Source organism: Ictalurus punctatus, chromosome 11, assembly GCF_001660625.3.
Source record: "Ictalurus punctatus breed USDA103 chromosome 11, Coco_2.0, whole genome shotgun sequence".
Lineage (NCBI taxonomy): Eukaryota > Metazoa > Chordata > Actinopteri > Siluriformes > Ictaluridae > Ictalurus > Ictalurus punctatus.
The window spans coordinates 20,173,340-20,198,916 of NC_030426.2; the positions used below are offsets into that span (position 1 = coordinate 20,173,340).

Sequence of the window (25,577 nt, forward strand, 5' to 3'; positions counted from 1 at the left end):
TCAATCAGTCGACCTCTACTATCTACCACATCTGACCATGGAGAAGAATCTCCATTTTAAAAGATTATAGGTGTGTTTACACAGAAGTGTGAAGATTTAACTTTCTGAAGTGCTCCATATCCCAAAGACAGAGCACCTAAGGCTGAGACTATGCTTCTTCCTTTCAGATAGACGGGACTATGTTTTCAAAGGGACGAATTAATGGTATGATTTATGCATTTCAGTATGCGATACCTATCTAGTCACTTGGGTTTGACCTTACAAGCCTTTAGGAACGTGAAAGTATCCTGAATTACTTTGGAAAGTTGGGAAAACTACATAACCTTATAACATTTTGCAATACAGTAAAGTTTAGTTAGTTTTGTACATTACAGGAAGTCATACTAGGGCTTAAAACATATCTGTGACATATCTGTACTCTATTAGTAAAGATTTTGGAGAGATTCTTGTAATATTATTATATCTACGTAATCTACGTTAGGTCCAGAGACAAACATCAGCCAATCGATGTGTCTGTATTTGGGGATTAAACTGTGTACATATTTAATTTTTGCTGTGAACTCTTTCCTTTAACAGCGACGCTATAAGCTGTAAAGCAGACCACTAGCATGTAAGGCAGTAATCATGCACAAGAAAAGACATGTAGCCTCATGGTCCAGTTTTACAGGATGCATCCACCCTACTGCTTATACGTGTCTTAATGTGAACATTCATGAACATACCTGTTCTTGAGCTCCATGGAGTAGTGATGGAGCTGGATGGAGAGAGACGCCGAAGTTTATGCCTGCCCAAAGAGACGAGCCCTCTGGATTGGCCTCGTCTGACACCGCTGGGGGTCTTAACAGGACTGTGTGCCCTCCTTCGCAGTGAATACCGACTCCTGATGGTCACCACGCCGACACTAGGCCTCCTCTCTGAAGTAGGACTACAAACAAAGAGAAACAATTGCATCAAAGATGGTATTTGTAGTATGTTGATCTTTGTGCTCCTGCCATCTTGTGCTCATCTAGTAGCAAATTGTCCCACCGTTTCTCCTCAACCCTGAGTTCAGCACGTGACCTCAAATCAGCATCAACAGCAAAGTAGCACTTCTTTACTCTTAACCACTCATCACAATGTCAGGTACACAGGGGGTGGAGCATTCACTTCTATGCTTTCTAAACATGCATTAAAGCTGTAAATGATCACGCAGTCATGCAGTGCATTTTCAATCAGTAGAATGTGACTGATTAATATAATTTCAATAGTTTGTGTTGCAAATGATATGACGGGGCACTATAAACCTGCTTTTAGCTGCATAAGGGCAATTTGTGGCTGAAAACACAGAACTAAAGAAAAATTACGGATGAATTTGCGGCTCCGTTTCTATTAGTGGTTTTTACACTTGCACGAGAGCCATGATTTCATAGAGGAACACATGTTTACATATTTACTCTTTCACCTAGACTATGCCATAGGTGTTCTACATTTACTTTACTTTATTTAACAAAGTATCTGCTGTCCCACAGCAGGTTAATGTTTTTTTTAAAAAAAAATAATACATAGGACCAAAAGAACAAATAGGACAGGAAGAAAAACAATCCACAAAACTGAAAAGGAGCACAAAAATTCCCTTCCACCCATCTTCCATGACACTTATTAGGATAAGCTCACAGGGTCACGGAGAGCCTGGAGCTTATCACAGCGAACTCAGGACACAAGGCGTGGGACACCATATACGGGGTGCCAATCCATCACAGGGCACAAATGCACTCCTATCCACTGACAATTTGGAAATGCCAATCAGCCTAAAACACGTGTCTTTAGACTGGGGGAGGAAACCGGAGTACCCGGAGGAAACCCCCAAACCACGGCGAGAACATGCAAACTCCATGCACACAGGGCGGAGGTGAGAATTGAACCCCCAGCCAGAGAGGTGTGATGCAAACGTGCTAACCCTAAACCACTGTGCCTTCCACAGAGAATACCAAACACACTAAACCACACAACAACAATACAATCCTGACACTAGTGTGCATTAACATTATATACATGCTAAATAACTAAACATCATGTTGGCACTCATGACTTTCCAACAATTTTTTTTTTAATAAGCTAAAATTCTTAAGTTGCTTGGAAGTTTATTTCAAAGCAGACTGACCAATAACAATTCTCCTTAATGGTATTTTAATAAGATAAAAGTAGAAATGCTTACTTATGAGCTAGATACTTGACTGGAATAATCTGGATCAGTCATATGTCCAGGGATTGTGTGGAACAGCATAGGTTTAATGAATTATTGACTGTTTGAACCAGACATGTATGAGACTAAAAAACTTAAAATGCACTTATTATGGTTTGAAGTGTGCCTGATTTTGTTTTACAGTGAGGGAAAAAAGTATTTGATCCCCTGCTGATTTTGTACGTTTGCCCACTGACAAAGAAATGATCAGTCTATAATTTTAATGGTAGTTGTATTTGAACAGTGAGAGACAGAATAACAAAAAAAAAATCCAGAAAAACGCATGTCAAAAATTTTATAAATTAATTTGCATTTTAATGAGGGAAATAAGTATTTGACCCCCTCTCAATCAGAAAGATTTCTGGCTCCCACGTGTCTTTTATACAGGTAACGAGCTGAGATTAGGAGCACACTCTTAAAGGGAGTGCTCCTAATATCAGTTTGTTACCTGTATAAAAGACACCTGTCCACAGAAGCAATCAATCAATCAGATCCAAACTCTCCACCATGGCCAAGACCAAAGAGCTCTCCAAGGATGTCAGGGACAAGATTGTAGACCTACACAAGTCTGGAATGGGCTACAAGACCAGTGCCAAGCAGCTTGGTGAGAAGGGGACAACATTTGGTGCGATTATTCGCAAATGGAAGAAGCACAAAAGAACTGTCAATCTCCCTCGGCCTGGGGCTCCATGCAAGATCTCACCTCGTGGAGTTGCATTGATCATGAGAACAGTGAGGAATCAGCCCAGAACTACACGGGAGGATCTTGTCAATGATCTCAAGGCAGCTGGGACCATAGTCACCAAGAAAACAATTGGTAACGCACTACGCCGTGAAGGACTGAAATCCTGCACCGCGTGCAAGGTCTGCTGCTCAAGAAAGCACATACACATGCCCGTCTGAAGTTTGCCAGTGAACATCTGAATGATTCAGAGGACAACTGGGTGAAAGTGTTGTGGTCAGATGAGACCAAAATGGAGCTCTTTGGCATCAACTCAACTCGCCGTGTTTGGAGGAGGAGGAATGCTGCCTATGACCCCTGGAACACCATCCTCACCGTCAAACATGGAGGTGGAAACATTATGCTTTGGGTTTTTTTTTCTGCTAAGGGGACAGGACAACTTCACCGCATCAAAGGGACGATGGACGGGGCCATGTACCGTCAAATCTTGGGTGAAAACCTCCTTCCCTCAGACAGGGCATTGAAAATGAGTCGTGGATGGGTATTCCAGCATGACAATGACCCAAAACACACGGCCAAGGCAACAAAGGAGTGGCTCAAGAAGAAGCACATTAAGGTCCTGGAGTGGCCTAGCCAGTCTCCAGACCTAAATCCCATAGAAAATCTGTGGAGAGAGCTGAAGGTTCGAGTTGCCAAACGTCAGCCTCGAAACCTTAATGACTTGGAGAAGATCTGCAAAGAGGAGTGGGACAAAACCCCTCCTGAGATGTGTGCAAACCTGGTGGCCAACTACAAGAAACGTCTGACCTCTGTGATTGCCAACAAGGGTTTTTAAACCAAGTACTAAGTCATGTTTTGCAGAGGGGTCAAATACTTATTTCCCTCATTAAAATGCAAATAAATTTATAACATTTTTGACATGCGTTTTTCTGGATTTTTTTGTTGTTATTCTGTCTCTCACTGTTCAAATAAATCTACCATTAAAATTATAGACTGATCATTTCTTTGTCAGTGGGCAAACGTACAAAATCAGCAGGGGATCAAATACTTTTTTCCCTCACTGTAAAAGGTCTCATACAATAGATTTGCATGCATCCGAGGTCAAAAACACTTTAACGTGCTCATAATTTAAATTGCAGCATTATCCTTTTTCCCCCCCAGTGTCAAAAACGACATTAAATGATCCGTTCTAAAGGATTCACTCTAAACTCCTCCTTTCAGAGAGCATACTCTACTCTGATTGGTCAGATGTCCCAGTCTGCTGTGATTGGTCTAGCGCGGTCAGCGAGCAGTCGATTAAGACCAGAGGCGGGTTTTTTTGTTAAAAACCTATGTAGGTTAGTACAGGAAGTAAGTCTGGAATCACTAACGACTCGTTTCAGCTGTTCGGAATCGCTTCCTTCTTTTGCGAGTCAATAACTCCATTTGTCGTGCATTTTGATTTTTGAAACTTTGCAGCCTTTTTACATTCACATAGAAGTCTATAACACACTACATGAAAGGTAATATTTGAAAAACCATAATAGGTGCACTTTAATATCTAGACCAGGGGTGTCCGATCCTATCTGGAAAGGGCCGGTGTGGGTGCAGGTCTTCATTCCAACCAAGCAGAAGCCTCATCTACCGAAAGCCATGATGAACTGATTAAAGCGATGCAATCAGGTGTGAGTCCTGCTCGACTAGAATGAGAACCTCCACCCACACCGGCTCTTTGCAGATAAGATTGGACACCCCTGATCTAGATGTAGATGCAGAAATAGCAACACCAAAAGTTATTATGCAAGTATTAACATGATATGAGAATTGAATAAAATTTCACGACACAATCAGGTGAAGATATTCATTATTAAAAAAGATAAAATATTGATCATATTGACTCCTCACCTGTTGCTGAATCGCCTGATGATCTTGGTTCTGCTCCTCAGCTTGAATCCACTGCTAGACAGAGCAGCGGAAGGGCTATGCTGGACTCGAGACACCGGCGATGCAGAATCCTTCTCATCCTTCTGTGCAGTCCATCGATACACTGAGCTCTTTCGAGAAGACCTCGGCGTGGACCCACGCACAACCGAAGAGGAAGTTGCTGCAACTGCCTTCCAGCTGTAGCGACTGCCATGACCCGCATGAGATGTAGAAGCTGCTCCACTGATTTTAGCCCTCTTTGATACGACACCGGTAGTTATGAGTTTCTTGCTTTCTAGTCCCTCCTTTGCCATTTTTCCAGGCACCTTAAGAGCTTTGGGTGAAAATAGCTTGTGCGGGAGTTTAGCTAAGGCTGTTTTGGCAGCTGTTGTAGGGGAACAGGAAGACGACACCCAAGAGTACTTTGAGGTCCTAGGGGTGCTGGAGGAAAAACTGAGCTTGCGATGAAGCTTCTTGCTAGAAGTGGGGGTTTGCTTGGCCATCCCTGGAGAAGCAGTAGATGCTGAAAGTGAGATTGGTGAAAACTGGTGGATCTCTAATTTTGTTTGGCTGGTCTCAGTCCCTTGGCTCTTCACCCAGGTAAATCGAGATTTCTTATGAGGGGACAACGCCGCCGGAATCTTTGGAGCCAAATCTGCTTTAAGTCTGACTTTCGACGTAGGCATAGAGGAAGATGGTGCGTCCTTATTAGCCATTATTACAGTCGTATTACTTGAAACAGTACTTGTGAAGTATGATTTCACTTGAGGCGGTGCAGTCTGCTTTTTGTTAAAGGCACTGGACTCCTCAGATGAGGGAACAAACAAAGTAGCTGAACACTTTATATTTGATGTTGTGTTTTGTCTCATCTTCCCATCAAGTCCACTCTGTTGTCCACACTTTAACGAACACAACCCTGCCAGGTCTGTTATAGACTCAATGTTCGTACTTGTAGGTTCTAATACTGACTTGTCCTCACCATCATCTGGGACTTTGTTACTCCCGAGTGATGACTCTTTTCCCATTACGCTGCATGAAGGCACTGTGCTCGCCTTACTCGTCCCCTCGTGTAAAACCTTACTGACACCAGAGAGAGAGCAAGCATCAGGTGCCACACCCTTGACTTGTCTGGTCTTGTTTAGATTCGCCTCAGAAATCTGTGAGGGTCTGCCTCCAGGAGCTCTGGTAGTCTTATTGTTGAGCGAGTATTTTTTCTTCCATTGGCTGGAAGAATGAGGCGCATATGGCTGCGGCTGATGTGAATATGAGGGAATATAAGATGTGTTGTGCCCTCGACCCGTTCCCAGGCCACTTTTTGTGCAAAACCACTGAGATTGAACTGAACTTGACGGGGCATCACCATGCACTCTCTTGTGGTCCTTAATAAGATCTGTAATGATAGAATATTAGGATTATACAATGATTTAGATCTCTGTGAAGGAAACACAAGATAACTTCACTGTGTTACGTTAGCTAGCGGTTATTTGGTGTAGGCTGAATCCCAAATGTTTACATCTACACTATCTATGTAGGGGGGGAAACAGTGGCTTTTATACCCTATGTAGTGCACTATTCGCACAGTAATTAGCAATTTGGGATTCAACCACAATGTTTGTTTTTTTTTTCCAAAACCTGAACACTTTCGTTATTGAGAACGTTCATTATTGTCTTCATATATTATGGTCTGTATTGTGTATTATATTCAGAGGAGCAGTAGAGTGAAGAAGGGGCAAGCGTCCTGAAATGGCTCTACATCACGATCAGTGGATCACAGTTTTCACGATATTACCATTATACCGTGATATCTTCCCACTCTCTCCTTGGCACTTCCAGCCGCTCCTTTACCTTTGACCCAAGATGTCGAAGGTGTACCTGTCGGCATGCCGTCTCTCGTCTTTCCCGTCTATTACAGTTTGTTCTATCTGTTATGTCTGTTCGTCTGGCATCTGTGCTGTTTTTACTGTGTATCGTGCCACACTGGTATCATGTAGATTCAGTGTTGACCTACAATCGTCAAGCTTTGCTTAACACCAGAAGCTGTATGTGTATGTATGTAAAAAGAGCCTGAAAACATCTCTTTTCTCCCAGGCATTTTAATCTAATTTTTCCTATTGTTTCCTATTGTATATTATTATTTGATTTTATTCTGTTTTCTATTTTTACTTTCCTTACTCTGTTCAGCACTTTGGTTAGCTTTGCTGTATGAAACGTGCTATATAAATAAAATTTACGTACTTGCTATATTTTTCATGTATTTTTCATGTATATTTTTCAAACCACAACACCCCTACTATATAGATTTCGTTTTTATTTTTAAATAATCAAAATTTAAAACATAACAGTGGGATAACGGTTAATATCATCCAGACAACCTGTCCAAAACTACCGAAGAACTAGTGAATGAACACCGTTTAAAAATATAACAATTAAGAAATACAACTAAAACAAACCATAAAATACAAACAAAATAAAAATACTAAATAAATTCTAAATAAAGGATGCGTTCGGGTTTTGGAATAAAAGACGTTTATTCCCCTACGTAGTGTACTTATATAGGGTGGAGTTAAACATTTGGGATTCAGCCTACGCCGGATAACAACTACCTAACGTACCGCAATGACGTGAAGCTTGTTTAATTTAACAACGTTTAGCTCGATAAAAAGACGTAAATATATAACAAATTTATCAAAAAATATATTCGTTTCTTACTTTGTAACTTCTCAATCTCTCTTTCTAATGCTTCTCGTTCGGCCATTTTCGAATCCAGGTCGCTTTCGTCATTAAACAGCGACGGTTCCGTATGTGGTGACGTTCAAAGTCAGCTGTCCAATCAGATGTTCAAAAATAACTGCGTCACCCGCAGCTTGCGTCGCATATATGATCTATAGTAAGCTCATTCACTACTATGGTGCGGGAAATGGTATATATATCCAATGTTGATGCGTCGAACGCGAACAAACACAGAAGTGACAGATGACACAAACACAAACTTATGAAAGTTGTTGCTGGAGCGATTACAGCAAGTAGGAATCTCAGAAAACTGAAAAACAGTGTTTATGGATCTTGGATTTCTGCTACTGGTTTCTGAAATGCGGACATAATGAGACTGTATTAAACTCAGAAGACACTTACGGATTGAATAAATCGAAAGTAAACGAGGTGAAATCTGGAGATAAACACATAAAACAGGTAAAGTCCCACATTTTAGTTTTCTTATCTAATCATTATTGTCAAATGTGTCTTCACTGATGTGTTTTATCATGTGTTTTTGCCACAGGCGACTGATTTGGTTTTTAAATGCTTTCACTTTCATACTGATCAGAAAGAGGAAACGGGCAGAAAATAGAACATGTCAGTGCAATCATCACATAAAATATGTGAATAATAAGTGGTAATCCTTTAAAACATCAGCTATCGGAGTTCATGTTTGCCAGTTGATTGCTGAAAGTCTTAGAAGCATGTTTTGTGGTGGAACTTTACACCCTCCTGCCCAACCCCCCCTCCCCCATACACACACAAACAAACACACACACACACACACACACACACACACACGGGGGGGGATTTACATACCCTTATGCAAAAGAGGCGTCGTCTAATTAAATATGCATAAATATGCATGCTTAATGAAACTAAAAGATCTAGTCTTTTGTTATTTGTAGAATTTAAATGTTTATTTCACCGTAAAGACGCTCTACCATGTGATGTTATGTGAAAAAAAAAAATAGAATTTATGTTATTATTATAACTCTAATAGCTTTTCAGGGATATGTGACATGAATGTGATTGTGAAGTGGGCGGACCATGCTGAAAAAAAAAACAAACAATAGAAACCATCACAGAAAGTCTAATGGTTTCCACTACAAATATCATTACAAACCATTAACTAACCATTAAAACCATTACCATTATTGGTCATTAATGGTATCCACTTGAGATAACATGCCACCACTAGGAGGCAACAAATGACTAGTAGAGACCCACAGGGCTTAGTGGTTCGCACGTTCGCCTCACACCTCCAGGGTTGGGGGTTTGATTCCCACCGTGGCCCTGTGTGTGAGGAGGTTGCGTGTTCTCCCCGTGCTGCAGGGGTTTCCTACGGGTGCTCTGGTTTCCTCCCCCAGTCCAAAGACATGCATGGTAGGCTGATTGACATGTCCAAAGTGTGAATGGGTGTGTGAATGTGTAAGTGATTGTGCACTGCGATGGTGTACCCCGCCTTGTGCCTGATGCTCCCTTCGATAGGCTCCAGGTTTCCCCGTGACCCTTCCCTGAAGGAAGGATAAGCAGTATAGAAGATGGATGGATGGAGACCCACAGGGACCATTACAGTTTTCATTAAAACTAATACAATTTCCATTATAACCATTAAAACCATTACTGTGAGGGTTACTTTTATTTTTTCAGCAGGGGAGTGTAAAGCCTTCAAAGAAAGATTCAGATAAAAACCGTGAATTAAACATCTTTTCTGTTGAGTTTGAATGTTTTTATTGCTACAGTTTAAGAGAAGACATGTTATAAATGCACATATTTATCCAAAAACTTGACAGAGTTACCCAGATTGGTATTGTTACCTGGATTGTAATTCATTTTGTGCACTTGTCCTGTGCACTTAAATTTTTTTTTTTTTTCATTTCACATTTGCAGGCATCTCTTATCAGCAATGGCCTCCCGAGATGATAAGACTTACTTCATCATCACTGAAACAACCCCATACAGCTTGTTCAGACTAGGAAGTATTTGCTTCAAAAAGGAGGATCAAAATTCAATTCGAAAACTTCCAAAGGACATGGTACCGGTCACATGTATAGAAAACAGACTGAGTCATGATTTCCCATTTAATTTTCTGCACCCACTGACACGGCAGAATTCTGAATTTCTCTTGGCACTTGAAAATCCTGAAGAGAGACTGAAGGAAATTGATAAGCCTGAGCTTTTGGAGCAAGCCTCCGAATTGACTGTAGGGTCAGAAGTCACAGTGGAGCAAAATGGCAAGTGGCTTAAAGGTGTAGTTAGATACATCGGCCCGCTCTCTTCCTCAGTACTGTATCCTATCCTAGTAGGAGTATTTTTTGGAGTCGAACTGCAGGTGAGTAGTAGTTAGTTTTGTCTTTATAAGTGAGCGAAACAAGATTCACTAAAGTATTTTGATTCACTTCTCAGGGAGAAGATATGGGCAAAGGCCACACTGATGGAAGCTTCAGATACCAAACCTTCTTTAAATGTCAGAAAGGTTGTGGCGTTTTTGTCCCTTTCACCAGAATCAGACCACAGCATCCCAAACCGTCAGCGCCAATGCTTGACATCCCAGAGCCACTCTCTGTTGGAGATCGCGTAACCTACATTCTTGATGATGAAAGCGGCTGTCAGCATGGGATGGTCCTGAATATTCTGAAAGATGGCATGATTTTGATTTCAACGGTATGTTGTTATTATACAGTGCTGTTAAACTCTGAGTTCTGATTGGTCAGAAGGTGTGGATATAACAGTAGCTCATTCAGTAGTTACGGAGTTCTAAGGTTTATATTAAATGTGCTAATTTTAATGCATTATGATTTTTATAGTAACAGCTTACACCGGCTGGTATGGCATTTGTTCCATATAAATAAAAATTAAAAAAAGGTTGTTGATATGGTGAAGTTTTATATGATGAGACATTTATATGGAGTTTATGGAAGGTAGAGTTCGACCGATAGTGGATTTTACTGATATTGACAACTAAGTTGGGCAGTACCCAATAATTAATTCCTTAGATTTATATAGCACTTTTCTATTCACTCAAAGCGCTTTACATTGTATGGGGGGGATCTCAACCACCACTAGCGTGTAGCATCCACCTGGATGATGCGAGGTCAGCCATAGTGCGCCAGAATTCCCACCACACACCAGCTATTAGTGGAGAGGAGAGAGTGATGTAGCCAATACAGAGATGGAGATTATTATGGGGCCGTGATAGAGAAGGGCCAATGGGGGAATTTCACTTCAGTGGGAAACCAGGCGAGAACAGCAGGGTGATCTGGCTCTGATAACCAATTAATCAACTGACTGTTTTTAAAATATACTAAATGAAAAGCAAAATACTGCTAAACTTTATTACAAAAATAAACAGTACTGACTGTACCATGAAAATGTACTGTACTTTTTAAAATGGAAAATATATAAATTCATATATACAGTATTAACCATTAATAAATATTAAAGTAAATAAAAGATATACATCCAAACTGAACCAAAAAGTAACCCTCCAAATAACAAATAAAAAAATAGAGACATCCAATATAAATAATAATAAAAAAAAACACTTCAAATAACTTTTTTTCAGTGATAGTTATTTTTTCGCCTCTAGAGGCCACTTCTCGTACTGTATAATGACAGCAGAGACTTCACAGCTGTTCCAGCAATGGACACAACCGAGAAAAAACTATCGGTGTGGATTTTTGCCGATAAACAGTAGTTCCAGCAACTGGTTACCGGTGATAATTAATTGGTAAAACCGATCGATCGGTCGTCCTCTAATGGAAAAAGTCTCCACTGTGAGTGCTTTTAACAGTCATAGATAAAGCTGTTACTTTAATTCTTCCAACACTGAAAAGTCTTTAAGACAGACGGTTTTGTGGTTTCTCAATAATGTGACTTTTTTGTATTATTACTTGAAAGCGAGACTAAAATAAGAGACTGGTAAAAGAGTGAGAGTTTATAGCTGTTATATAGACATTCCACAATGTTAAACAACTATAAATAGTTTATTCCTTACATAACATCATGTTTATTCTTCTCTAGAACTCTCTCATAACCACTTTATGATAAATAAATCATTTCACTTCTGGAATTAGGAATCAGAGATGACTTGTCTCTTTGCAGGACATGGATGAAAATGGAAAGGTTGGAGGAGAGAGGCAAATTCCATGGCAATGCGTTATTAAAGAGGAAGCTTTAAATACAGATGAGTGGCACAAATGTATGTAGCTACCTTATGAATTGATTTTATGTAAAAATGTTTGGGGGGTTTTTTGTGTTAATCCATCCCATTTGTTTCAAATTAAACCAGTTCTAAAATGAATTTAATTTTGTAGATAGTTGCTACAATTGTGTAAAAGCATCTGCTATTTCAATGCATGTATTAAAATTAAGAGGCATGTAGTATAGATATGAATATAAATGAGTTGTCTTATAAATGTATTTATTTATGCTTTTAATGTTTTCTTTTTAGGTAAACCAGAAATGATGGTCATTTCTGAAAGTCCTGATGTGGTTAACGACCCAGGTGCTGATATGGATATAAAAGTGGGGTCCACGGTGGAGGTTAATCTGGCTAAAAGCCCTGCCTTTGCAACAGTGCGTTGGATTGGCTCTCTTCCAAATATGCCTAGCAGAATGGCTGGCCTGGAACTGGTACTCATTAATACTGACACCTTCTGGTAACTCTGAAATGTTTCCTTTTGGGGAGTCCCCTTGACTCAGTTCAGCCTTTGAGCTGTGTGTAACATTTGCGTTTATTACCATGACATAGACATGAGGAAAAACACGATCACCACTACTATAAATAGAAAACATGCACCCTTGCTAAATGCACTTTGAACTTTTTTTTTTTTTAATGGAATCATTATTTTCTTCTACAGAAAGATGCATGTGGAGTGAGTGACGGGACATTCAAAGATGTTCGGTATTTCACATGCCCACCTAAACACGGCCTCTTCGTGAAAGTCTCTTCTTGTCAGCTTGGTGATCGTTTCCTGGGCAAAACTGCAGTAAATGGACACTTTGGTATGGAATATCTCTCACTGATTCATGGCAGTGCTGCTTATGACTATATATAATAAATATATATATATATATTTTTTTTTTGTATGTGGGTGTGTTTATAGGGCATGATGAACAGGATATATCGGCTGTCCCACCCCTGAGTTCTGAGGACGTGATGACTGTTCTGACTGGCCGGATGAAGGGGATCCAGGGCCACTGTAACTCCTGTTACATGGACGCTTCCCTCTTTAGGTTTGGACCTGCTTAAAAGTTAGATCAGGGGTGTAAGATCTAATCTGATCTTATCCACAAAAGGGTCGTTGTGGGAGCAGGTTTACAATCTAATCAAGCAGGAGGCACACTTGATTCCACCTGTTTAATCAATTGATATTGCCTTTCAGTTGACTCCTGCACACACACCGGCCCTTTCAGGATATACCATGTTCAGGTTAGGGTTAGATATAGATATATAAAAATATAAATAAATATGAACACGTTATGCTGTATACAGGTGCATCTCAAATTAGAATATCATGGGAAAGTTCATTTTTTCTGTAATTTAATTCAAAAAGTGGAACTTTTCATATATTTTAGATTCATTACATACAGAGTGAAATATCTCAAGCCTTTTTTTTTTTTGTTTTAATCTCGATGACTACGGCTTACAGCTCATGGAAATCAAAAATCCAGTATCTCAAAATATTACAATAAAGTAAAATCAAGATTAAAACAAAAAATATTGCACTTTATGTGTAATGAATCTAGAATATATGAAAGTTCCACTTTTTGAATTAAATTACGGAAAAAAAGAACTTTTCCACGATATTCTAGTTTGGGATGCATCTGTAGATGTCATTGTAGTGTCTGTGCACCAGACTATAAGCATGCACACTAAGTTAAGAGTGCATAATATTGCATCATACACTGGGTGAATTCTTTCTTTTAATTTTTAACTTACCACACTATACGATTGTCTTTACTAATCTTATTTTTGTTCTAGTTTGTTTTCCTGCTCATCGATACTGGACTCTCTTCTGTTTAAAAAGACTAAACCGAATGATGAACTCATCCAGAAAACTCTGCTAAGGGACATTGTGTGTCCTCTGCGCAGGTAAACTTGATTCCACATTAAAGAAACAGCACTTTTTTAAAAGTCATTTGTGGGATGTAATGGAATACTAATGTGTATATTACTCAGAACAGATAATGCGTTCTAAATGGATACAGATACGAATATGAAGCGCACTAATATTTAGGCCTACACCACAATGTAAGGGTGTGTACCATACAAAGATTTGGAGCACTAAATGGATACAGATATCTTCTTAATGAGTTCATGCTCTTCATTACAAATAAAATATTCTCCTCTTCATGACTCTGGATGTGCTGAAAGGCCTCCCAAGGGATATCTCAAGTTTGTATCTGTGTGTGTGTGTGTGTGTGTGTGTAGCGAGGGTTTTGTCCCTGCGCAGAATGTGATGAAGCTTCGGAAGCAGGTGAAGGAGCGAGGTCACTGTCCTAGCTACACCACGGATGAGAAAGGTTTTCACTTTACATGTTTCAGTAGGATTACATATATATATATATATATATATATATATATATATATATATATATATATATATATATATATATATATATATATAAAATATAAGAAAATACAGCATATACAGTGCCCCCCACTAATATTGGCACCCTTGGCAAATATGAACAAAGGCCGCTGTGAAAAATTGTCTTTATTGTTTAATCTTATTTTGTTCAAAAAAGATTCACAAAAATATTCTGCTCTCGTGGATATCAAACAATTGCAAAAGACAGGTTTATCCAAAAAAAAATATTTGTTAAACACAGGTGTGCAACAACTATTGGTACCCCTATGAATTCATATGAGAAAAATATATTTGAAGTATATTCCCATTGATATTTTACATTTTTGTTAGTATATCTGGGTGACTAGGGACAGGAATTTGTTCAAACCATGACTTCCATTTTCACAGGGGTATAAATATGAGGTAACACATAGGTCAAATTCCCTTAGTCATTCATAACAATGAGTAAGACCAAGGAATTATAGCTGTTACATGCAGCAAAAGGTTGTTTAGCTTCACACAATGGGAAGTTGCTATAAGAAAATAGCACAAACATTGAAAATGCCCATTTCCACCATCAGGACAATAATTAAGAAGTTCCAGTCAACTGGAAATGTTATGAATCAACCTGGAATTGGACGTGTGTCTATATCGTCACAACGCACTGTGAAGAGGACGGTTCGAGTGGCCAAAAAATCTCCAAGGATCACAGCTGGAGAAGTTCGTTGTGTCCTGGGGTCAGAAAGTCTCCAAAACTACAATCCAAAGTCACCTACATCATCACAAGTTGTTTGGAAGGGTTTCAAGAAAAAAAAAAGCCTCTACTCTCATCCAAAACCAAACCCAAGTGTCTTCACTTTGCCAGACACTACTGGAACTTCAAATGGGATCGGGTTCTATGGTCAGATGAAACCAAAATATAGGTAGCCATATGGAAAAGTACCTCATGCCCACAGTTAAATATGTTGGTTGCTCTTTATTGTTTTGGGCTGTTTCCCTGCCAGAGGACCTGGACATTTTGTTAGGATACAGCACTGCCTGGCTCTGGGTTACTGATCGGAAGGTCAGGGGTTCAAGCCCTGGCGCTGCCAAGCTGCCACTGTTGGGCCCTTGAGCAAGGCCCTTAACCCTCTCTGCTTCAGGGGCACCGTATCATGGCTGACCCTGTGCTCTAACTCCAACTTCCTGGCATGCTGGGGTATGCAAAGAAAATAATTTCCCTTTGCTGTGACCAATAAAGACTCTATCATTATTATCATCAACTCGATCAAATAAACAGATATTAAATGAAAACCTGACTGCCTCTGCCAGAAAGCTTAAAATGGACCGTGGTTGGATCTTCCAGCAGGACAATGATCCAAAACATACATCAAAACCCAAAAATAATTTACTGACCACAAAATCAAGGTCCTGCCATGGCCATCCCAGTCCCCTGACCTGAAACCCATAGAAAACCTGTGGGCTGAACTGAAGAGGAGAGTCCACCAGCGTGGATCTTGAAATTTGAAGGATCTGGAGAGATTCTCTATGGAGGAATGATCTCAGATCCCTTACTATATATTCTCCAACCTCATCAGGCGTTATAGGAGAAGACTCAGAGCTGCTGTCTTGGCAAAGGGAGGTAGCACAAAGTATTGACTCAAAGGGTGCCAATAATTGTTGCACACCTATATTTAACAGATTTTTTATATATATATAAACCTGTTTTGTTTGCAACTGTTTGATATCCATGAGAGCAGAGTATTTTTGTGATTTTTTTTTTTTTAAACAATAGACCAAAAGGGTCTATAAAGAATTTTTCACAGCCTTCCTTGCTCATATTTACCAAGGGTGCCAATATTAGTGTAGGGCACTGTAGGATTCTATAGAATAACATACAATAATGTTGTAAAGTAATGTTTTTGTGTGATTTAAGATTTTAGGCAGGTTTTACAACAAAGCTATTAAATTCTTCAATCTGATTAGTCTGAAGGTGTCGATGCAAGTAGTTGCAAGACAGTCACATATAACAGTATTTTGAAATGCGTTATAATAATTCTGCAGTTGCAAGTTACAAATGACATGCAGCCAAATGAATCAATACAGATTAGTTTATTTCTGGTTCCAGTTTTATCATGAAAACAAATAGAGCTGCATTAAGAGTCAGCAATATATTAATTATTAAGTGTGCCTTTTTTCTACACTCAGATCCAGAAGAGTTTCTTAATCTCATCATGCAAGACATTCTGTCACTGGAGCCACTACTGAAGCTGTAAGTAAGACACCATGTCCCTTATGATTCAGAAGTGGAATATGCACAACATTTCCAATCTGATGTGTAGGATTTATCAAAACAAAATTTATACAAATCTGTTTTTTTTTTTTTTTTTTTTTTTTTTTACATGTATTTATTTATTTATTTATTTATTTATTTATTGAATTGTCATGCGAAAGACATGGATGCAGCTGCAAAAATATCCGTTAATGAAAAAACAATAAAAAAAAAAAACATGCAAAAGGTCAGGTGACCAGAATAAACCAAGATCAACAGAATCTCAATAATAATGGGGGGTATTCAGGTGTGTGTGTTCAGTAGTCAGGTAGCTGAACAGGACAGTAAGTGTATATGCTGGGAGCTGGAGTTCAAGGGGGCCATGTTTGTATGCTGAGGAGAAGTTTAAGAGCTGGAGTTTGACATTACTGGAATTACCTAGAACATCCATTACTTAGTGTTTAGTCTTTTTAAATTTCCTTAATGTTATATCGAATGTTTAGAGTAACACTGACATCCTGTTAGCTTTTTATAATGTTTTTCTTATCCACAGATAGTGATACCCAAAACACTGCTGATCAATTTGTCTAACTACTTGGCATAACCAACTTAAAACCATAGACTACGTTTACATGCACAGCAATAATTCCATATAAATCAATTTGGCAATAATAATTAGTATCGAGTCATGTCAACGGCGCAAGCTGATTGCCCCATTCCGACAATATTCTGATTCCCGCCCCTGGAATATGCCTGTTTAAATCGGAAATTTTAAACACCTTCTTAAGAAAATCCACTGAAAGGAGATATGTGCGCAAGCTCAGTCCACAAGGAATTGTGGGCGCTAACAGATGCTTAGCTGAAGGTTAGGTATTTAGGAATGGCAACTCAGATATACTTACAAAACTATGTATACAGGAATATTCTGATGCCTATACGCATATAAACGGTGTATGCGGAGTTGGGCTGCAACCCGAATATAGACCTTAAATGGAATTTGATGTGCATGTAAACGTAGTCAGTAGGATTTTAGCTATTGTTTATAGGCATTTTCCAACCATCATTAAGTACAGTATAATTGTACTCTCAGTGTTAGTGTTACGGTTAGTTTTCTCTTGGTCTTTCTTGGACCCAGTTCCTCTAAAAAAAAATACACGTCATCACACATTTGCTTCTTTTTGAATATCATTCTGGCTTATTCCAAATGAATTCAATTATGTTAATCACTAGTCACATCTAACATATATTTATGTTGAAAAACACTGAATTAAAAAAAAAAAAAAAAAACAGTGAAATGCACACATTGTTTTTTACAATTAGTATTTCGTATTTATTACTAATGATCACTTCCTTCACAGATAAGCTGACTGTGCACATTTAATGAACGTCAATTTTGATATGCACATGTGTATTTTATTTGTAAGAGCAAATGTAGACATTTTTATACTCGTAAATGAACATTATCAAATGTCTGCATTTTTTTTTCAATTCCATTTATATGCTTGTTTTTGTATTAAACTCTCTTTTCCCTGTCTTTATTTAGGAAATCATGTAATCAGCCTAAATTTTTAACAGTGGTGGAGCAGACGAGTTACTTATACCAAATCTTCATGGATTACAACCACAGCCTGATTTTACCGACAGTTCAGCAGCTGCTGGAGCATTCTTTCTACAACAACAGCATCAAACTATCAGAAGTAGGTGCAGTGTGCATACGTCCTAGTCCGTAACATGTTTTCTTGTTTAGTATATTGTTTAAACCGTAAAGTGAAGTTGCCCTGTAGGTGGGGCTGTTGCCTAACTGCTGATTTCAGTGAGTCATCACCAGGTAATGCCGAAGAGCTAGTGTATGTGACATTTTATAATAATAATAATAACCCCACACCCAATAAATGTGCAGTATGGGTGGTTTCCTAGCTTTTAGCTTTCAGAGTTAGTCATGAGGTTGGGTTGTTATCGCACTCCTATTCCATTTCCATTGTAAAGTAGATCACAGGACACTGTCATTCTGTAGAACTAGGAGTTTTGTGATGAAAGACCAACTGCAAAATGCACTCAGGTAATGCACTGTCATGTATGCACTTCTAGACAAGTAAAAATAGTAATAATAATGAGGAACTGGAAGAAAGAAGGGAGAGAGGGAGATGTATGGGAGAGAATGCAAGAATAACAGAAAGACAGAATGGAAGGAAGCAGAGAAAAAGAATAAAAGAAGAAAGAAAAAGGAAGTAAGACGTTGAGAAAAGGGAAAAGAGAGAAAGTAAGAAAGGCAGGGAGAGAGAAGAGAAAGAAATAAATTGAGAAAGGGAGAATGAGAGAAAGAATGCAAGAAAAGTAGAAAGAGCAAACAAGAAAGAGAGATAAAGAGGACACAGAAAAAAAGAATAAAGGAAATGAGGAACGAGAAGTAAAGAAAGGGAGATGTGAGCGGAACGGAAAAATTAAGTATGAAAGTTGACCGGAATAAAAATTTAAGGAAAGGAAGGAAATGAAAGACAGAAATAAGACAAAGTGAGAAATAAAGGATGAGAGAGAGATAAAGAGAATGGAGAAAAAATAAAAAAGGAAAGAAGAAAATATGGCATCACCAGGTGGCAGCTGGAATTCAACTTCCTGAAAATGAATGAAAAATGAATTTCTGAAAAATAGTAAATACACACTCACTGACCACTTTATTTATAACACCTGTGCACCTGCTGAATCATTCAGTTATCCACTCAGCCAATCACATGACAGCAGTGCAGTGCATAAAGAGCTTCAGAGGAGCTCTGAATATTAAGGAACGAGTTACTGAAACTAGTTGTTACAAGATATTTGTGAAGTCTGTTGGCTGAGTTGCGTACAGTATATTGCAGCTGATATCTATGATGAATTGAAGGTTTTAGCAGGAGTGCTCATAAAAAAAGAATTACTAATCAAGATGTAGCATCTTTTGATTTCAGTGAATGAGAAATGCATTTGCACTTAACAATGAACATAAACTCTACACCTTTACAATAAAAAGATAACACTTTATTGATCCCATGAGAAAATTAGAGGAAATTACACAGAACACACCGTGTTTTACACTCACTTCTTACTTCTAACCTTCTATTTGTGTCTTTCCATGACTCCAGGTGCCTTCTTGCCTGATCCTGACAATGCCTCGCTCTGGGAAGCAGTTTAAAATGTTTCCCAAAATCATTCCCTCGCTACAGCTAGATATCACTGCTCTTCTATCCAACGGTAGGCCGACGATGCCTCAAAATTCAAATCCAAGCAGTGGTGATTGTGTGACCTTAACTTTAGTAGCCTTTATACAATGAGTGTAACACAGTCACCATCTGTATCTCTAACTGTTTAGCATTCTAAATATCTGTATCTGTATCTGTATTCGGATCACTTGATCATGCCCAGGAGGAAATATAAACCTCCCTTGCTTGCGACTTTGTTGTTGCATCCTGTGATTTCACTTTAAACCAAATGGCCTGTAAACCTTTCCGGCAAGCTTTCTAAAAAGAATCGTAGTACACCTCATATTCATATCTGTTTAGAACATGTTGGCCATGTTGACACCTCACCATCACACCCATGTGTGCTTTTTCAACATCCCATTCCAGATTTAGTCCCCCTTTGCTGTTGTAATAACCTCCACTCTTCTAGGAAGGCCTTCCGCTAGATTGTGGAGCGTGGCTGTAGGGATTTGTACTCATTCAGCTGATGTTAGGTGAGGAGGCCTGGGGTGCAGTCAGTGTTCCAGTTCATCCCAAAGGTGTTCAGTGGTGTTGAGGTCAGGGCTCTGTGTAGACCACTCAAGTTCTTGGCAAACCATGTCTTCATGGAGTTCACTTCATGCACAGGGGTTTTGTGGTTCTGAAACATGTTTTGGGTCTCTTCATTCAAATAAAGGATCGTTGCAATGCTACAGCATACAAAGACATTCTATACAATTGTGAGTTTCCAAGTTTTTGGAAAAATTTTGTATGTGGAAAGAACCACATATGGATAACGATGGTCCGGTGTCTACATTCTTATAGTGCCGTTATAGTGTGTTATGTGTTCATTCTCATTCTGAACAATGTATGCATATTCAGTTACATCGCTACGCATGTGTGTATGTGTTTTAGGTCTTCAGCAGTGTGTGGTGTGTGGACAGTTGGCTCATGTGGAGTGTAACCAGTGCTTCATAGATTCAGTTTTCAGCAGTACAGGATTAAAGGTTTTCTGTAATAACTGTTCAGCTCAGGTGGGTCTCTTTATACGCTTTTATTTCCGCTGCATGAACATCCATAATATTGTATTTTCCAAACTGTTGTTCCAAATTGTAATAATTAGAGGTGGACCGATTAATCGGTTTTGGCAGTTGTCACAATTTTGTTGTGTTATTCGAAGTGTTTTTTTTTTTTTTTATTATTCATTTTGGATGTCTCTATTTTTATTTGTTATTTGGAGTGTTACATTTTGGTTCAGTTTGGATGTATATCTTTTATTTACAGCAATATTTTACTTTGAGTGTTATGTTTTTTTAATTTTAAAAACTATCGGTTGATTGATCGGTTATCAGCAGGCACTGCCCAACTTGGTTATCGGTATCTGTAAAATCCACAATCGGTCGACCTCTAGTAAAAATGACTAGCAAAGATATTACCTTTTAAATGTAGAATGCTTTTCTTGAAGGCTAGTGTTTGTTTTACAAATAAAATTTTTTGATCCTGTTGTATATCATGCTCAGGTCCACCTTCACCCCAGCCGACAGTCTCATAAACCCACATCCCTGCACTTCCCTGAAGGATTTCCTCACTCACGCAACACTGGTAGTGTAGCATACATACCCCCACGAGAAAAACTGGAGCTGTTTGCCGTGCTGTGCATAGAGACCAGCCACTATGTTTCCTTTGTCAAACATGGACCAAAAACCACCGACTGGATCTTTTTTGATAGCATGGCTGACCGAGTGGGTGAGTGCAAAAAAATGATCAATGATCATGGGATGTCTGATTATTTTAGTTTTGCATTAGTCTTAGCTTTTTATTTTTATATGTTTTTGAATGTATATTTTTGTGTGCACACAATTTTACTAATTTCCACAACCTGTTCTTAGGTGAGACTGATGGCTTCAACATTCCGGAGGTTAAAGCATGTCCAGAAGTGGCACGCTACCTCACTATGCCTCTAGCTGAGCTGGCTAAGCAGGTACCTCGTGAAATGGATGGTGTGGCAAAGAGACTCTTCTGTGATGGCTATATGTACCTATACCAGAGCCCCAGCATGGCCCTGTATCGCTGACACAATCAGTCAAGGCTCAAAACAAATGGCTACACACTCACCCACATTTTGAATTCAAGGAAACACATTTTGAATTCAAGGAATACTGATATTCATGTTAATAAACTAAAGATACATGCTGAGACTTAAACGTTCCACTCCATTTGTAAGCTTTTAGCTGATTGTTGGACTTTTGGGAGCTGAAATCGTACATTATTTTTTGGATTATGCTTTTTTGGCACTAATGGGAAATACACTTGCATAGACACAGTATACTTTGAATAGTGCCTTGAAACAACCACTGGACATAATTAATGGAAAATATGTATTGTTGTTAACGTTGAATTAAAATTTTCAGTGCCACCTTTTTATTCAGTTTCTAGGAAACGATAATGTCTTATCTGAAAAGGGGAAGAGTGGTAGTTTCTTTTACCAAATCCAATAATTCCAGACTTGCATTTGCTGCCTTATTTCCTCACAAGTGTGAAGATTACATTACATGTGACATTACATTTATTCAAATGCAATATCAATCACAGCATCCTGTTGTACCAAATCCACACATAACTGCCTGACCTGTACATATTGAGATCACTGAGACTAAACAAATATTATAAACACATCAAATAGCCTGCTGTATATGTAATGGTACCATTGCCATACAAGTGAAAGAAAGTTAAGAATGAACACAGATTGCTGTACATTTGATGTTGAACTGCGGGATTAATGAGATTTGGTCATCTAAAGGAGGATTTCCTGTTGATGTTTTTGTTGGAATTGTGCCTATTTCTATTTTTGGAGGAGGTTGTGAAACATTGAAATCAATATATTGTGTGTGTTATGAATATGCACTTAAATGTCTTGCTTATTTTGTGTATCTAATACAATTAGATGTTTCTCAGGGAAATTGAAATTCTTGGAATAATTGATTTAATAAAACTACTTTCAAAAGTGCTCTAGTAAAACGTCTTTTTTTTTTTCAAATTGGTTTCCCCCACTTTCTCCGGTTTCCTCCCATTTCCCAAAACATGCTGGTAGGCTACTCTAAATTGCCCCTAGGTATGAATAACAGTGTGAATGTGTGTGTATGATGGCATTCAGTGAACAGGCATCCCATGTTGAGTGTATTCCCTCCTCACGCACAGTGTTCCTGTTTTTAAGTCCACCACCACCCCGAGCAAGATAATGTGGAAAGACAGAAAGAGAGGAAGCCATTTCAGCCATTACCCTGGCTATCATTTGTTTGTATGCTCTCTTAATCTCATTCTTAACTACACATCTTCTCTTTCCTCTTCAAATGTGCACCATTTCCAAACAATTATGAAATGTATTATGAGAAATAGAAGTGCAATAAAAAATTATAAAATATAGGAAGGCCCAGCTAAAAGTAGTCATACATATAAATACTTAGATTCAGCTATTTAATATATATAATAAATACAATTGTCCACCTTAAACACTACACTCCAATGTTTATGCACTTTTATAATAGAGATATAGAGATATATTCCTTCCTGACTTCTGCTGGTTTAAGCGTCCCCGATATGCCTGTCCATTTCAATATAAACTAAATGTCTCCTGCAAAAGGACATGTTCTTTTAGTGGACAATGTTCAATAAGCTGTCAGAAACACGCGTTAGATAGGACTATATATTACTATAAATAGTGATTAAATAGAAGAAAATAATTTTCCAAATGTCATGGAACATTTCCAGAGATTAAATGTTAAAATAGAGAGTCCTGATATCAGTGAATTGTTTAATATATTATTCCAAAAGAGTGCTCAGTCTCTCACTCCAAGCCATAATAAAGATAATACAGATGTCCCATCTTCTGACTATACTTGTCCACAGAACATCCTGTGCTGCATCACAGACAAAAAAAAAATACCTTTGAACGACTGACTTCATAAACTCCAGTATCAGCTAAACATGACTATAAAATGCGCAAATGAGTAGGACCTAAAGTCAGTCATTCTTTTTTACATGATAATCCGAATATCTATAGTTTCTCTTAAACAGAAATGATCTCAAATAGAAAGAAAATGAGTCTTTTTGCTTAAGTGTCCAGTCTCTCAGGTTTTTATCCTGAGCTTAAAAAACACTACACTACATGAATTTAGCCCTGATTTCCCTGTTACAGACTAATTTTGCTGATGTGCGACGGCACCTTCTGTGACAAATTTCAAATATTATTTGAAATAATGTTCATGAAATAAATCTATACTGATTTATTTTACAGTTAAAGGGGTGTCCAGCCACAAAAGGTTTGAAAATGACTGCTCTAGACCCTACACCCTACAGTCATTCTAAAATATAGGAGTGTCAGTGCTGTGTTCTGTTTGGACATGAAGCACAAAAGGCAGCCTCACAGCCATCCATTTTGGAGTTTATTGTCGTAATTATTCATTATTATCTGGGTGATGCATGCACATTACTTACACAATGATTTCATAAATCTACATAAATTCATTATATGTGGTTTTATTTTTAGCTACTGCATTTAATTGTCAAGCATTTTAAATTGTAAATTTCATTTTAATTTAACTTTCTAAATATCGGAAGTCCATCCATCCATCCATTTTCTTCAACTTATCTGGGTCAGGGTCGCAGGGGCAACAGTCTAAGCAGAGATGCCCAGACCTCTATCTCCCTATTCACCTCCTACATCTCCTCTAGGGGATACCAATGTGTACCAAGGCCAGATAGATAGCCAGAAGAGATATTATCTCTTCTAATTATCTTCATTGACCTTGGTCTGCCCTGGGGTCTTCTCTCTGTTGGACATGCCCAAAACAGCTCCCCAGGGAGGCATCCACGAGGCATCCTAGACAGATGCCCGAACCATCTCAACTGGCTCTTTTTCATGCACTGGAGCAGCGACTATACTTTGATCTCCCCGAATGTCTGAGCTTCTCACCCTATCACTGAGGCTGAGTCCAGCCACCCTGTGAAGGAAGCTTATTTCCACTAAGGAAGCTCTGTATCCATGACCTCATTCTTTTGGTCACTACTCAAAGCTCGTGATCATAGGTGAGGGTTGGGACGTAGATTGACCAGTAAATCAACAGCTTAGCCTTTTGGCTCAGCTTTCTGTTCACCATAATGGACCAGTACAACATCTGCATAACTGCTGACACTGTACCAATCTATCTGTCAAGCTCCTGCTCCACTCTACCCTCACTAATGAACAAGACCCCAAGATACTTAAACTCCTCTGCTTGAGGCAGTATCTCATTTTGAACCTGTAGGGAACAACCCACCCTTTTCCATCTGAGAATCATGGCCTCAGATTTGGAGGTGCTGACTCTCATCTTGGCTGCTTCACACTCAGCTACAAACTGCCCCAGAGCATTCAAAGTTATTCAACCCCCATTGCAAATCAGGTTTATAAATATTGTTGAAATTTACAGACTTTCAGCTGTTTGCAATGAACAAATCAAACAAAAGCAACTGAAATAGTTTTTTCCCCAAATTCAACTGAAAATGCAACTTATAATGATTTCGTCAGTTTCAAATTTATTCAACCCCTTCATGGCAAGCATCTTTAGTACTTAGTAGAGCACCCTTTTGCTGTTATGACCTGCTGCAAATGAGATGCATAGCTTCTGGCAACATTCCTGAGGAATCTTAGCCCATTTCTCATTAGCAAAAGCCTCCAGTTCAGTAATATTCTTGGGTTTGTGTGCTGCAACCGCCTTCTTCAAATCCTACCAGAGATTTTCTGTGGGGTTCAAGTCAGGTGACTGTGATGGTCCTGTAGAATCTTCCAGGACTTCTTCTGCAACCAAGGTATGCTTGGGATCATTGTCCTGTTGGAAGATCCAATGATGCCCAAGCTTCAGCTTCTTCACAGACGGCATGACGTTTTCTCCTAGGATTTCCTGATACTTCAATGAATCCATCTTGCCTTCCACACGCTGCAGGTTTCCAGTGCCAGAGGATG

The 25,577-nt window shown here is 38.8% G+C and overlaps 2 protein-coding genes across 2 annotated transcripts in view; one reads left to right on the forward strand and one right to left on the reverse strand.

Annotated features, from left to right (window-relative positions):
- The window catches only part of zc3h3 (zinc finger CCCH-type containing 3), a 76,391-nt gene extending 68,792 nt beyond the window's left edge, over nt 1–7,599 (reverse strand). Inside the window, exons 1-3 of the mRNA XM_017479995.3 lie at nt 7,515–7,599; nt 4,788–6,195; nt 723–925 (exon numbers count right to left, since the gene is read on the reverse strand). Coding sequence (XP_017335484.1) covers nt 723–925; nt 4,788–6,195; nt 7,515–7,560 — 1,657 coding nt within the window. The 5' untranslated portion in view covers nt 7,561–7,599. The remainder of the gene's footprint in view (nt 1–722; nt 926–4,787; nt 6,196–7,514) is intronic.
- A 109-nt stretch (nt 7,600–7,708) lies between these two features.
- Nucleotides 7,709–22,586, forward strand: cyldl (cylindromatosis (turban tumor syndrome), like). Its single transcript, XM_017479996.3, has 15 exons — nt 7,709–7,994; nt 9,453–9,894; nt 9,969–10,226; nt 11,667–11,763; nt 12,016–12,197; nt 12,425–12,569; nt 12,671–12,800; nt 13,549–13,659; nt 13,999–14,090; nt 16,325–16,388; nt 17,932–18,085; nt 19,505–19,613; nt 20,495–20,613; nt 21,100–21,325; nt 21,469–22,586. The coding sequence occupies exons 2-15, from the start codon at nt 9,469–9,471 to the stop codon at nt 21,651–21,653; spliced, it is 2,298 nt and encodes a 765-aa protein (XP_017335485.1). The 5' UTR covers nt 7,709–7,994; nt 9,453–9,468; the 3' UTR covers nt 21,654–22,586.
- Nucleotides 22,587–25,577: the final 2,991 nt, after the last annotated feature.